The 14,434-nt window shown below is 43.8% G+C and overlaps 1 protein-coding gene across 10 annotated transcripts in view; it reads right to left on the bottom strand.

The window, feature by feature from the left end:
* The window catches only part of MBNL2 (muscleblind like splicing regulator 2), a 314,090-nt gene that overhangs the window by 148,448 nt on the left and 151,208 nt on the right, over positions 1-14,434 (bottom strand). For 6 of the 10 annotated variants that reach the window (XM_030201364.1, XM_030201362.1, XM_030201365.1 and 3 more), the window contains one exon: positions 9,329-9,391. The exons of the other annotated variants lie outside the window; for them this stretch is intronic. In XM_030201364.1, the coding sequence (XP_030057224.1) occupies positions 9,329-9,391 (63 nt within the window). The remainder of the gene's footprint in view (positions 1-9,328; positions 9,392-14,434) is intronic. 10 annotated transcript variants of the gene reach the window in all.

Below are 14,434 nucleotides of genomic sequence, written 5' to 3' on the forward strand. Positions count from 1 at the left end.
GCATTAGCAAGTATAAAAATCTGGAACAACCACATCCTTTGGAAATTCTAGAACAACATCCTTTGGAAATTAGAACAAAATCAAAGTTAACCTACATAAACCAAAAACATTTGGAAAACCTAAAACAACTTATATATTATTTAAACTTGGCATATATAGCTTTAGAATAGCTGTTAAACATAATCCAAAATTAACTAATATATTGTTCTTAGAAACAGAATTGCTTCTGCCAGATCCTCCTTCATAGAAGCCCTTAAATCTGATTTGATTATTTTCAGTGCTGAAAACAGTCTTTCAACACTGACTTGGGTGGGTGGCATTGCTGTTACGGTTCTAGCTGCATCACTGACAAACTCTGGATAAACAATGATGGCTTCTTCTATAGTCAGTTTTGATGAGCGGTCAAACTTTTCCACTTCTTTTAATCCTTTAAAAAACTCTTGCATGAATTTCTTTATATGGACATTTACAGGTTGCTTTTCCATGCTTAACCGACATTGCTTTGCTTTTGAAGCTTCCATTTTGTCCAAATAGGCTTGAAAATTCTCTTCTTCATTTGAAGAGGATGAACCTGAGTTACCATTACCACCAGTATTTATAGCTTTAGCTTCATCCAGTGGTTTATGAGTTTCAGGTAGCAACCCTTTCATGCGAACTGCTATGTCATAGAGTGCCTGTTTTCCTGTAGCAATTTGCTCACTGCTCAACAAAATTTGGCTCACTGGATCAACATAAATAGCAGCTAAGAGAATTTGATTATCCAGCAAGAGCTCCTCTCTTTTCCTCATTGAAGATACAATGCCATCAACAATTAACCCCCACTTTTGTTAAGGTTATATATCAAGCCCTTCCATTCCAAGAAGAATTTACCTGGTGTTAAATCTTCATATTGCAGCTTCTTGGTAACAGCAAAAGGGTAAGAAAGTAGCCTTTCTAATTCTGTAACTTGAGCCCACTGGTTTTCTTTTAATGAAACATTTACATTGTCCAGTTCCTCAAGAAAGTCTTTTAGTTCAAGCAAACACTTTTTCATCAAGTAAGTGCTTCCCCAGCGCGTTGCTTGATCCAAAATGGCTCCTTTTCCAGCACGTCTCTTCAGAATAGCATCTGTTTTAGGGATCCTGGCTACAACATCTACTTGCCTCAACTTGCTAATTAGTGTAGCCGCATGACGATCCTTCAAGCCATCTCTTATTGCTAGTTGCAGAGTATGAACAGCACAACGCTTAGATGCTTCTTCAGCAATATCATCCAAACTTTCACAGCTTTCTTGAATTGCAGAACTGTCATCTTCTGATATTTGTATGCTGCTTTCTTCATCAACTTCCTTCATTTTTTCAATTGTGCTTAACATATTTGAAGCATTATCAGTTACAATACATAGAATGTGTTCCTTTTTAATTTCAAAATCTTCTAAAACACCTTCCACTAACTTCTGCAGATACTCACTGGTATGATGTGCCTGAGTGTCCTTTACTCCTAATGTCCGGGTTATTGTTTTTTTTTGTTTTCATCAGCAAATCTAACATTAATTGCAAAATAATTGACTCTGTGACGTGTGCATGCATCCATTTTAATAAAGACAAAACGTCCCTTCAGACTTTTTCTTAGTTCTTCCTTCTTACATTTGGCCTCTTCAAGTATAAGTTTCCTTATACTTTCTCGTTCCAGAGAAACTCCAAGCTTTTTAGCCATTTCTCCATTTAAGCCTAAAAAGGCTAGTTGTGAAAAAAAAAGATAGTGGTATACTATTCTTTACTGCCATTTCAATGATGTGGTTTTTGAATTTTTCTGGTGTCATTGTTATAGTAACTTTGTCAGCTGTAAAAAATCTTGATAGTTGTGTCTGGCCTCCAGTAGATTTCTGATCTTTTATTGACCCTGAAGTAGATGGAATGTTTTCATTGCTATCTTTCTCATTCACAGCTTAACACTTTAGGATGGAAACGCTGCAAGTGTCTTTTTAAATTTGATGCTCTTGTAGGTGAATTTTTTTCATAACCACTGAAACTGCTAATTTTTGCATCACATGCTTTTTCACCATCATCATCTTCTATAATACATTGACATACATAATGTTTCCCATCTGTTGATATTGTAAAGTGTTCATAAACAGCAGACTTTGTCATGTTTCCTGACATTCTTTTTGCCATTGTGAATGGTGTGCCACTTCCACTAAAATATAAAGCTCTTCTTGCAGAGAGAGAGGAAGTTGGGTGGAGTCTCTCTGCTGCCTTATCTGTGTGTGCTGAATGATCTTCTTTTGGAGCTTAAGTTCACTGTGGGGTCAGTAAATGCAAAGGGAGACTGAGCAGAGGGAAGCTCTCCAGCAAAATAGTTCAGCTGGACTTCACACTAGTGAAACAACTAGGTACTAAGCTTTATTCACAGCAGAGAAGTACTTTAGTCAAATGTATGAGGAGTCGGAGTCGGTACATTTTTGCCGACTCCAACTCCGACTCAATGTACCCAAAATTGCTGCCGACTCCGACTCCACAGCCCTGCTTGGCAGCCCTGGAAACAGTTACCCCTAAGAAAACCTTAAGCCTTGTGACTCCTTCCTTACTCCCTTCCAGTTAAGATCGCGTATATTTCTGTTTATTCTTTCCCCATGGGCAGTCCTCCAATTCTCGGACACATTACTGGCACCTACTACTGGCCGGCTCCTCAAGTCTTCCCTCTACCACTTCCCGCATGCATGGGTACAGGAAATGGCATCATGGGAGGTGGGACACGGCAGAGAGAAGACTTCAGGAGCTAGTCATCAGTGGGTGCCTCATCACTGATACTGCCGGCAACGTATTGGATGATTGCAGGACTGTTTGGGGTGGGAGGGAGGGGGACTAGAGAGGAAGTGCCAGTGCCAGAAGAAGAAGAGGGAGACATGCCAGACTTTGGAGGGGAAGGTGGGTGGATTTTGCTGAACCCAAAGTGGGTGGGATTGTGGTTATGCCACTTTTGGGAACAGAAGGTTTTTTTTAAACCCGGAGAAATGGTCACAAACCCCTGAATTTAGAAAAAAATGCTTGGACATCAGGACAGGTGTCCAAAAAGAGGACATGTCTACTACTACTACTACTATTTGACATTTCTAAAGCGCTACTAGGGTTACGCAGCGCTGTACAATATAACATAGAAGGACAGACCCTGCTCGAAGAGCTTACAATCTAATGGACAAATGTACAGACAATCAAGTAGTGGCAGTCAAATTGGGGCAGTCTAAGGTTAGGTGCCGAAGGCAACATTGAAGAGGTGGGCTTTGAGCAAGGATTTGAAGATGGGTAGGGAGGGGGCTTGGCGTAGGGCCACAAGAAGTTGATTCCACACATAGGGTGAGGCGAGGCAGAATGGGTGGAGCCTGGAGTTGGCGGTGGTGGAGAAGGGTGCTGAGAGGAGGGATTTGTCCTGTGAGTGGAGGTTTCGGGCGGGAACGTAAGGGGAGATGAGGGTGGAGAGGTAATGAGGGGCTGCAGACTGAGTGCATTTGTAGGTGAGAAGGAGAAGCTTGAACTGAATGCGGTATCTGATCGGAAGCCAGTGAAGCAACCTGAGGAGGGGGGTAATATGAGTGTATCGGTTCAGGCGGAATATAAGACGAGCCGCAGAGTTCTGGATGGATTGAAGTGGGGATAGATGGCTAAGTGGGAGGCCAGTGAGGAGAAGGTTGCAGTAGTCAAGGCGAGAGGTAATGAGGGCATGGATGAGAGTTCGGGTGGTGTGTTCAGAGAGGAAAGGGCGAATTTTGCTGATGTTAAAGAGGAAGAAACGACAGGTCTTGGCTGTCTGCTGGATATGCGCAGAGAATGAGAGGGAGGAGTCGAAGATGACTCCAAGGTTGCGGGCAGATGAGACGGGGAGGATGAAGGTGTTATCAACTGAGATCGAGAAAGGAGGAAGAGGAGAGGTGGGCTTTGGTGGAAAGACTATAAGCTCGGTCTTGGACATGTTCAGTTTCAGGTGGCGGTTGGACATCCATGCAGCAATGTCAGACAAGCAGGCCGATACCTTGGTCTGGGTCTCCACGGTGTTGTCTGGTGTGGAGAGATACAACTGGGTGTCATCAGCATAAAGATGATAGTGGAAACCATGAGATGAGATCAGTGAGCCCAGGGAAGAGGTGTAGATTGAAAAAAGAAGGGGTCCAAGGACAGATCCCTGGGGAACTCCTACAGAGAGCGGGATGGGGGTGGAGGAAGAACCGTGACAGTGTACTCTGAAGGTACGATGGGAGAGATAGGAGGAGAACCAGGAGAGGACAGAGCCCTGGAACCCAAATGAGGACAGTGTAGCAAGAAGTAAATCGTGATTGACAGTGTCAAACGCAGCGGATAGATCAAGGAGGATAAGGATGGAGTAGTGGCCTCTGGACTTGGCAAGGAACAGGTCATTACAGACTTTAGAGAGTGCTGTTTCTGTTGAGTGTAGAGGGCGAAAACCGGATTGAAGTGGATCGAGGATGGCCTGAGAGGAGAGGAAATCGAGGCAGCGGCTGTGAACTGCGCGCTCAAGTAGTTTGGAGAGGAAGGGTAGGAGGGAGATGGGGCGGTAGTTGGAGGGACAGGTAGGGTCAAGTGATGGTTTTTTGAGGAGAGGTGTGACTACGGCGTGCTTGAAGGTGTCAGGGACAGTTGCAGTGGATAGAGATAGGTTGAGGATATGACAGATGGAGGGGGTGACAGTATAAGAGATGGTGTTAAGTAAGTTGGTGGGGATGGGATCAGAGGAAGAAGTTGTGCATTTCGAGGAGGAAAGAAGGCGGGCAGTTTCCTCTTCGGAGATATCAGGGAAGGAGGAGAAGGAGTTGGTTGGTTGGTTGATAGAGAGGGTTGAAGAGAGAAGAGGAGGAGGTGGCTTGGTAGTGAATTCAAGGTTGATCTTTTGCACTTTGTCGTGGAAGTAGTCAGCCAGTGATTGAGGACAGAGTGAGGGGGGAGTGGGAGCGGAGGGTACTTTGAGGAGGGAGTTAAGGGTGGCGAACAGACGACGAGGGTTGGAGCTGAGAGAATTGGTCAATTGGGTGTAGTAGTCCTGTTTGGCAAGGAATAGGGAGGACTGGAAGGAGAATAGCATGAATTTATAATGAAGGAAGTCTGAATAGGTGCGAGATTTCCTCCAGAGACGTTCAGCAGATCTGGCGCAGGAGCGAAGGTAACGGATGCAAGGGGTCAACCAGGGCTGGGGATTAGTACGTCTTGTGGGACGGGAGATGGATGGTGCGAGGGTGTCCAGAGCAGAGGAGAGAGTGGCATTGTAAGCGGAGACCGCTTCGTCGACAGACTCGGAGGACATGATGGAGGGGAGGAGATTAGGAATACTAGAGGATAAGGTGGGAGGGTCAATAGCCTGGAGATTCCTGGAAGTAGTGGTTAATGTTGGGTGGGGCTGAGGGGGGGTGAAGGAGTGTGAAGGTGATCATGTGATGATCAGAGAGAGGAAGAACTGAGGTGTGGAAATTGGAAGTTGAGTTGGAAAAGGAGAGGACAAGGTCAGGGAAATCTGGGCATATGACCTTATCCACATACTTGCCAAGTATTTCAATGAAAAAATTGTAAACCTACACAACACACTACCTCAGGACAACACTGACAACGAACACTTCCTTAGTGAGTTGGACCCAATCCCTGGAGAATACCCGGCTGACCGAACCTGGTCAAACTTCGCCCCACTGGCCGTCGAAATAGTTACCCAGGCGATCAGCAGGTTCTCCAACACCCACTGCAAACTAGATACCTGTCCCAGCTACCTATTGAAATCCGCCCCTGACCGCTTCACAGTGGACCTCACATCCCACCTAAATTACAAGCTCCAGCAAGGTCTCTTCCCTAAGGAAAATGGCAATATCCTACTCACCCCGATACCCAAAGATACCAAGAAAAAAACAAATGAAATCACTAACTACTGTCCAGTAGCATCTATCCCATTGGTAGTCAAATTGATGGAAAGCATGGTAACCAAACAACTCACAGATTATATAGGCAAATTCTCAACACGAATCACAGTCAGGATTTCGCCCCCTCCACAGCACCGAAACAGTACTACTCACTCTCCTAGCCAAATTCAAGCAAGAGATTGTAAGCTCTTTGAGCAGGGACTGTCTTTTTGTGTATGGTGTACAGTGCTGTGAATGCCTTGCAGCTACTACTTAACATTTCTAGAGCGCTACTAGGGTTACGCAGCGCTGTACAATTTAACAAGAGAGGACAGTCCCTGCTCAAAGAGCTTACAATCTAATAGACAAGTGAACGGTCGGTCCGATAGGGGCAGTCAAATTGGGGCAGTCTGGATTCACTGAATGGTAAGGGTTAGGTGCCGAACGCAGCATTGAAGAGGTGGGCTTTAAGCAAAGACTTGAAGACGGGCAGGGAGGGGGCTTGACGTAAGGGCTCAGGAAGGTTGTTCCAAGCATAGCGCTATAGAAATGATAAGTAGTAGTAAATAGCAATAGGCAAAAACATCCTTCTCCTCTAATTCGACATGTCTAGTGCATTCGACATGGTAAACCACAATATATTAATAAGACTACTAGACAATTTCGGGATTGGTGGAAACATACTTAACTGGATCAAGGGTTTCCTAACCACAAGAACATATCAAATAAAATCAAACTCGAACATATCATCTCCATGGAAAGCAGACTGTGGAGTACCACAAGGATCACCGCTATCACTGATCCCTCTTCAACCTAATGATGACCCACTAGCCAAGTCCTTATCCAACCAAGGCCTTAACCCGTTCACCTATGCAGACGATGTCACAATATACATTCCCTAAAAAACTAAACTGACAGAAATCACCAACGAAATCAAGCTAGGCTTGCACATCATGGACTCATGGGCAAATGCATTCCAACTAAAACTCAACAAAGAAAAGACACATTGCCTCATCCTCTCATCCCAACACAGCGTGGAAAACCCCACAAGTATAGACACCCCGGACTACACCCTCCCTATCTCAGACTGCCTGAAAATCCTCGGCATTACAATAGACCGCTACTTAACACTGGAGAGTCAAGTGAAACCCACAACAAAGAAAATGTTCCACTCAATGTGGAAACTCAAACGTGTGAAACAATTCTTCCCGAGGGAAACATTCCGCAACCTAATACAATCAATGGTCATAAGCCACGTAGATTACTGCAATGGAATCTATGCGTGATGCAAAGAACAAACCGTAAAGAAACTTCAAACCGCTCAAAACACGGCAGCTAGGGGAAAATTAGGTTCTGACCTTGGTAATTTTCTTTCCTTTAGTCACAGCAGATGAATCCATTACGAATGGGTTGTGTCCACCTACCAGCAGGGGGAGATAGAGAACACTGAAAACCATAGTGCCTCTAGGACGGCTAGCTCCATCTGCCTCTCAGTATTCTGAAGCTTCCAAAGCAGTGTTAAACCGCAAAGTAGCATAACATGACCTTTCCTCACAGCGAACAACCGCCCCAGAACAGGAGCATCAAAGGAGGGACGAACTCAACCTCCTGTAGTAGAACAGAAATCCTGAAGACTGTTTTCCAACTTCTCCCAATGAGGGAACATGTCTGCAGGAAAAACTGAACACAAAACAGAGTCAATCAGGGAGGGATCATGGATTCATCTGCTGTGACTAAAGGAAAGAAAATTACCAAGGTAAGAACCTAATTTTCCCTTCCTTGTCATCAGCAGCAGATGAATCCATTACGAATGGGATGTATCAAAGCAATCCCTAGATAGGGCGGGAACAAGCCACACCACGCGCAAGCACTTGTGCTCCAAAAAGCGCGTCCCTCCTGGCAGCCACATCCAGCCTGTAATGACGGGCAAAAGAGAGCTTAGAAGCCGAAGTAGCTGCACTACATTTCTCTTGAAGAGAGAGTGCTCCCGTCTCAGCCCAAGAGGAAGAAATTGCTCTTGTGGTATGTGCCATAAAGGCGTCAGGCGGAGGCCGGCCAGATAGCAGATATGCAGAAAAAAATGGCTTCCTTAAGCCAACGGGCTATAGTGGCTTTAGGCGCTGGAGACCCTCTGCGAGGACCTGACAACAATACAAAAAGGTGATCAGAGGTCCTGAAAGAATTAGACATCTGCAGATACTGCAACAGAGCCCTGCGCACATCCAGAAGGTGCAACTGCCCAAAAGATTCCGGAAACTCCTCCCTAGTAAAGGAGGGCAGATAAATAGGCTGGTTTAGGTGAAACGCTGAAACCACCTTAGGCAGGAAGGAAGGCACAGTACGTACCATTACTATGGACTCTGAGAATTGCAGAAATGGGTCTCGACAGGACAGCGCCTGGAGCTCAGACACCCGTCTCGCCGATGTAATGGCCACCAAAAAGACTGTCTTTAGAGTCACATCCTTCTCTGAAGCTCGCCTCAGCGGCTCAAAGGGCGAACACTGAAGAGCCTTTAATACTAGCCCCAGGTTCCAAGCCGGACAAGGGGCCCGCACGGGAGGCTGGAGCCGAAGCACCCCTCTAAGAAACCGTGCAATGTCCGGATGCGCAGCCAGGGAGAGGCCAGCGACCTTACCCCGAAAACATGCCAAGGCTGCCACTTGAACACGCAGGGAATTATAGGCCAAGCCTTTTTGTATACCATCCTGCAAAAAGTCAAGTATTGGCGAGACAGAAGCCCACATGGGTGCGATCGCTTTAGAAGCACACCAAGCCTCAAATTGGTGCCAAATCCTGACATAAGCCATGGAAGTGGAACGCTTGCGGGCCTGTAGGAGAGTGGAAATGACTTTACTGGAAAAACCTTTGTCTCTCAATTGCGCACCCCAGGCAGAATCTTGAAGGAGCTGAACAAGCTGCGTCCAACCCTGCTGGGAGATAGAGAAATACTGAGAGGCAGATGGAGCTAGCCGTCCTAGAGGCACTATGGTTTTCAGTGTTCTCTATCTCCCCCTGCTGGTAGGTGGACGCAACCCATTCGTAATGGATTCATCTGCTGCTGATGACAAGGAAGCTTATATTTGGAAAAATGCGATTTGAAAGCACAAAACCCCTTCACGAAAAACGACACTGGCTGCCAATCAAAGAACGCATTGCATTCAAAATCTGCACCTGGGTTCACAAAATTATCTATGGGGAAGCCCCGGGACACATGACAGATTTAATCGACTTACCAACTAGAAACACATTCGAATTATCAAGAACATATCTAAATCTGACCTACCCAAGCTGCAAAGGCCTTAAATACAAATCATTTTATGCATCCTACCGATCCAACCTAAATGCCTGATCTCGGCAACACAACGAACTGAAGTACGCTATGGCCCCAACACAACTCTATTGTCATATGATTCCCTAATGTGACTGTGCCACATGAACTTTATCTTACCCCTACTCACTATGTATTTGATCACATCGAAGTCAGCAAACGCTTCTCTGGTACCATGTAAGCCACATTGAGCCTGCAAATAGGTGGGAAAATGTGGGATACAAATGTAACAAATAAATAAATAAATAAAATATACATACATCAAACTTCTGACTAAACAAGCAAGTTATGATATCTTTATTGAGAAACTGGGTCGCTATTTTGGTGATAAATCTGGCAGATCACTTGTTAATTATCTCAAAGTCAAAAAAGCTAGAATAACCTCTATTCATGTCCTTGACAAAGATATCATTACTGATCTGAAAGGTATTGGAAATGCATTTTCCTCTTTTTTTTTTATTCCTTATTTAGCTCAGAAACTGCTAACTCTTCATCAGAAGTGCAAACCTTTCTGAACAAACTTAACTGTCCTACTTTAATTTCTAAGGATCAATCTGAGCTAGGGAAACCCACTGATGGAAGGGAAGTGACACTGGCTATTAAATTTCTTTCTTCTAACAAAGCTCCTGGACCAGACAGTCTCACTTCTGAACTTTATAAGCATTTCAAAGTACTCCTCACTTCATTATTAACGTTTACAATTTATTATATTTATATCCCCACAGACGTGAATGATATACTAATTCCTAAACCTGGCAGAGATCTGACAAAAGTAGGCAACTACAGACTCATTTCTTTATTTAACATTGATTATAAATTTCTTAGGGAGTCTTTTACAAAAATGCGCTAGCATTTTTAGCGCACGCTAAGTTTTAGCGTATGCTAAACGCTAGAGACACTCATATATTCCTATGGGTGTCTCTAACTTTTAGCATGTGCTAAAAACGCTAGTGCGTCTTAGTAAAAGGACCCCTAAATTGCTGGCATTACGACTAAACAAAAAACTTGGAACCTTAATAGCAGAAAATCAAGTAGGTTTTATGCAAGGTAGATTTATTGATAATAATGTAAGACTTTTTTATGATTTAAATCATATAGCCAGGTGTGGTAGCCGTGTTAGTCCACTCTTAAAGGTTATCAATAGAAATCAAACAAAATAAAACATGGAAAAGAAAATAAGATGATACCTTTTTTATTGGACATACAGTGGTGGAAATAAGTATTTGATCCCTTGCTGATTTTGTAAGTTTGCCCACTGACAAAGACATGAGCAGCCCATAATTGAAGGGTAGGTTATTGGTAACAGTGAGAGATAGCACATCACAAATTAAATCCGGAAAATCACATTGTGGAAAGTATATGAATTTATTTGCATTCTGCAGAGGGAAATAAGTATTTAATCCCTCTGGCAAACAAGACCTAATACTTGGTGGCAAAACCCTTGTTGGCAAGCACAGCGGTCAGATGTCTTCTGTAGTTGATGATGAGGTTTGCACACATGTCAGGAGGAATTTTGGTCCACTCCTCTTTGCAGATCATCTCTAAATCATTAAGAGTTCTGGGCTGTCGCTTGGCAACTCGCAGCTTCAGCTCCCTCCATAAGTTTTCAATGGGATTAAGGTCTGGTGACTGGCTAGGCCACTCCATGACCCTAATGTGCTTCTTCCTGAGCCACTCCTTTGTTGCCTTGGCTGTATGTTTTGGGTCATTGTCGTGCTGGAAGACCCAGCCACGACCCATTTTTAAGGCCCCGGCGGAGGGAAGGAGGTTGTCACTCAGAATTGTACGGTACATGGCCCCATCCATTCTCCCATTGATGCGGTGAAGTAGTCCTGTGCCCTTAGCAGAGAAACACCCCCAAAACATAACATTTCCACCTCCATGCTTGACAGTGGGGACGGTGTTCTTTGGGTCATAGGCAGCATTTCTCTTCCTCCAAACACGGCGAGTTGAGTTCATGCCAAAGAGCTCAATTTTTGTCTCATCTGACCACAGCACCTTCTCCCAATCACTCTCGGCATCATCCAGGTGTTCACTGGCAAACTTCAGACGGGCCGTCACATGTGCCTTCCGGAGCAGGGGGACCTTGCGGGCACTGCAGGATTGCAATCCGTTATGTCGTAATGTGTTACCAATGGTTTTCGTGGTGACAGTGGTCCCAGCTGCCTTGAGATCATTGACAAGTTCCCCCCTTGTAGTTGTAGGCTGATTTCTAACCTTCCTCATGATCAAGGATACCCCACGAGGTGAGATTTTGCGTGGAGCCCCAGATCTTTGTCGATTGACAGTCATTTTGTACTTCTTCCATTTTCTTACTATGGCACCAACAGTTGTCTCCTTCTCGCCCAGCGTCTTACTGATGGTTTTGTAGCCCATTCCAGCCTTGTGCAGGTGTATGATCTTGTCCCTGATATCCTTAGACAGCTCCTTGCTCTTGGCCATTTTGTAGAGGTTAGAGTCTGACTGATTCACTGAGTCTGTGGACAGGTGTCTTTCATACAGGTGACCATTGCCGACAGCTGTCTGTCATGCAGGTAACGAGTTGATTTGGAGCATCTACCTGGTCTGTAGGGGCCAGATCTCTTACTGGTTGGTGGGGGATCAAATACTTATTTCCCTCTGCAGAATGCAAATAAATTCATATACTTTCCACAATGTGATTTTCCGGATTTAATTTGTGATGTGCTATCTCTCACTGTTACCAATAACCTACCCTTCAATTATGGGCTGCTCATGTCTTTGTCAGTGGGCAAACTTACAAAATCAGCAAGGGATCAAATACTTATTTCCACCACTGTAACTTAATACATTTCTTGATATCAAGAAATGTATTAAGTTATGTCCAATAAAAAAGGTATCATCTTATTTTCTTTTCCATGTTTTATTTTGTTTGATTTCTATTGATAATCATATAGCCAGAAACCAAAATCTTCTATGGTTACCCTCCCATTTGATGCAGAAAAAGCATTTGACCATATTGAATGGTCATATCTTTTTGAAATTATAGATTGGTTTGGGTTCCGAGTTCAAACAATGGATTAAAATTCTTTACTACCAACCTACATCCCAAATTTCAATTAACAATACTTTGACAGATCCAATTTACCTCAGTTGTGGTACCACATAAGGATGTCCCTTATCCTCATTATTATTTAACTTAGCATTGGAACCCCTTCTTATAGTGATTCATAAAAATTCCAACATTAAAGGTATTAAATCCAATTTGTAGGAAACAAAAGGGTATGTTTACTGAGGTGCTTTAATGTTTCTAAAGCACCTTTAAATTTATAGCACATTACACGCTAACGCACCTAACAATTTCTATGGGCACGTTTGCGTTTAACGCACAAAACCATTCAGTAAACATAGGCGAAAGTTAGCAGCATATGCATACAACTTGATTCTTTTTCTATCTGAACCAAATTGCTTTATAGCTAAATTAATCAACAAAGTAGATTCTTTTTCCAAATTTTCTGGATATAACATAAATTGGGACAGATCTGATGTAATGCCCCTAAATGAGATTACCATTCTTACTGTGCTAAAAAATAGCGTGTGCTAACCGTATAGATGTGGGCATCTACACGGTTTGCGCATGCTAATGCTTAGTGTGTGCTAAAAAGGCTAATGCGCCTCTACCGCAGCTTAGTAAACAGGGCCCTTGGTCATTAAATCAACTCCTATTTGTCGTTTGTTTCGAAGTCTTGTAGGAAGTCAGTGATGTTTGTGATTTTGCTGATAGATCGTGGTCCATATTTAAACTACCCACACTAAACACAGTAAAGAATCTATTGACAAAATACGAACATGCATACTGCATGTTAGACAACTGCCCCAGCTACGTGATAAAAGATCATCGAGTGCCTCACCAAACACATCGCATTCATGTTTGCAAAAGGTCAATTCCCAACAGACAAAGGCGACATAGCATTAACACCAATCCCCAAATGCATGAAAAATAAAATCAGTGAAACCACAAACTACAGACCAGTGGCCTCAATAGCACTACTAACCAAAACAATGGAGGGCCTTGTAGCACAACAAGTAATGGAATACCTGACACAATTCACAATCCTTCATAACTCTCAATCAGGCTTCAGACCACAACACAGCACAAAGACAGTCATAACCACCCTGATAACGAAGTTAAGAAGCTTAATATGCCAAGGACAAAACATATTGCTATTACAATTCGACAAGTCAAGTATGTTCGACCTAGTAGATCACACTATACTAATGACCCTGCTTGACAATATGGGAATCAGCGGAGCAGTTGCAGCATGGTTCAATGGTTTTCTAAGGACAAGATCCTACACAGTAAAAATGAATAGCCAGATATCAACCTCATGGATCTCTGAGTGTTGGGTACCCCAGGGATCTCCAAATTCACCAATATTGTTCAATGCAATGATGGCACCACTCGGAAAAAAACTGGAAGCAATTGGCTTCCACCCATTCATATACACAGACAATGTCACCATCTACATACCTTTTCACAACAGGGACAAGACAACAGAGTAAGAAAAAGACAGCAACTGTTTACTTAGCCCAAAGAACTGTGAACAATGAAACAACGAGAAGAGCCCTCCCCATTTTCCTGCTCTGCTGCTGCTAGAAACTGTAGAACCACTACCACAGCAGCAAAGAACCGAAGTAACGAAGTACCTCCGGTGCCTGTTAGTGGTTCCTGCTCAATGCAACTCTGAAATATTTTTTGTTTGTTTTTCCTGAGTTGTCTTAAAGACGATATGTGAGAAAATGGTGTGGAACAACTAGCTACTCTGCAACCACCATTTGCACTCCGATACACTTGCGCAACCCGGGTGGGCTCTGTGCTGGACTAGAGGGAAAGCAAATTAACAGGTAAGATCTAATTCTCCTTCTTCCACATCCTTCTAGACTGGCACAGATTGGCAGTACCAAAGCAGTGACCTCAAGGGTAGGACCCCCACAGCCCAGACTTTAATCTCTAAAGATCGCATCTCGACGTGCGTGGACATCCCATTGGTAATTTCGCACAAAGGAATGCAAGGACTAAATCGCTGATTTACAGATGTCCATGGGCACCACCAAGGAATGCTCCGCTGAAGAAGAAGCCTGTGCTCGCGTCGAATTGGCCTTTAAAAGAGCCAGAATCATATCACTCCTGCCCTGACTACACCACTAGACCGCCAGGGACTGTACTGCAATTGCAAGTAATGCAGTTATAATCTTGCACAGTAGTTTATATGGTAAA

Source organism: Microcaecilia unicolor, chromosome 4 (assembly GCF_901765095.1).
Source record: "Microcaecilia unicolor chromosome 4, aMicUni1.1, whole genome shotgun sequence".
NCBI lineage: Eukaryota > Metazoa > Chordata > Amphibia > Gymnophiona > Siphonopidae > Microcaecilia > Microcaecilia unicolor.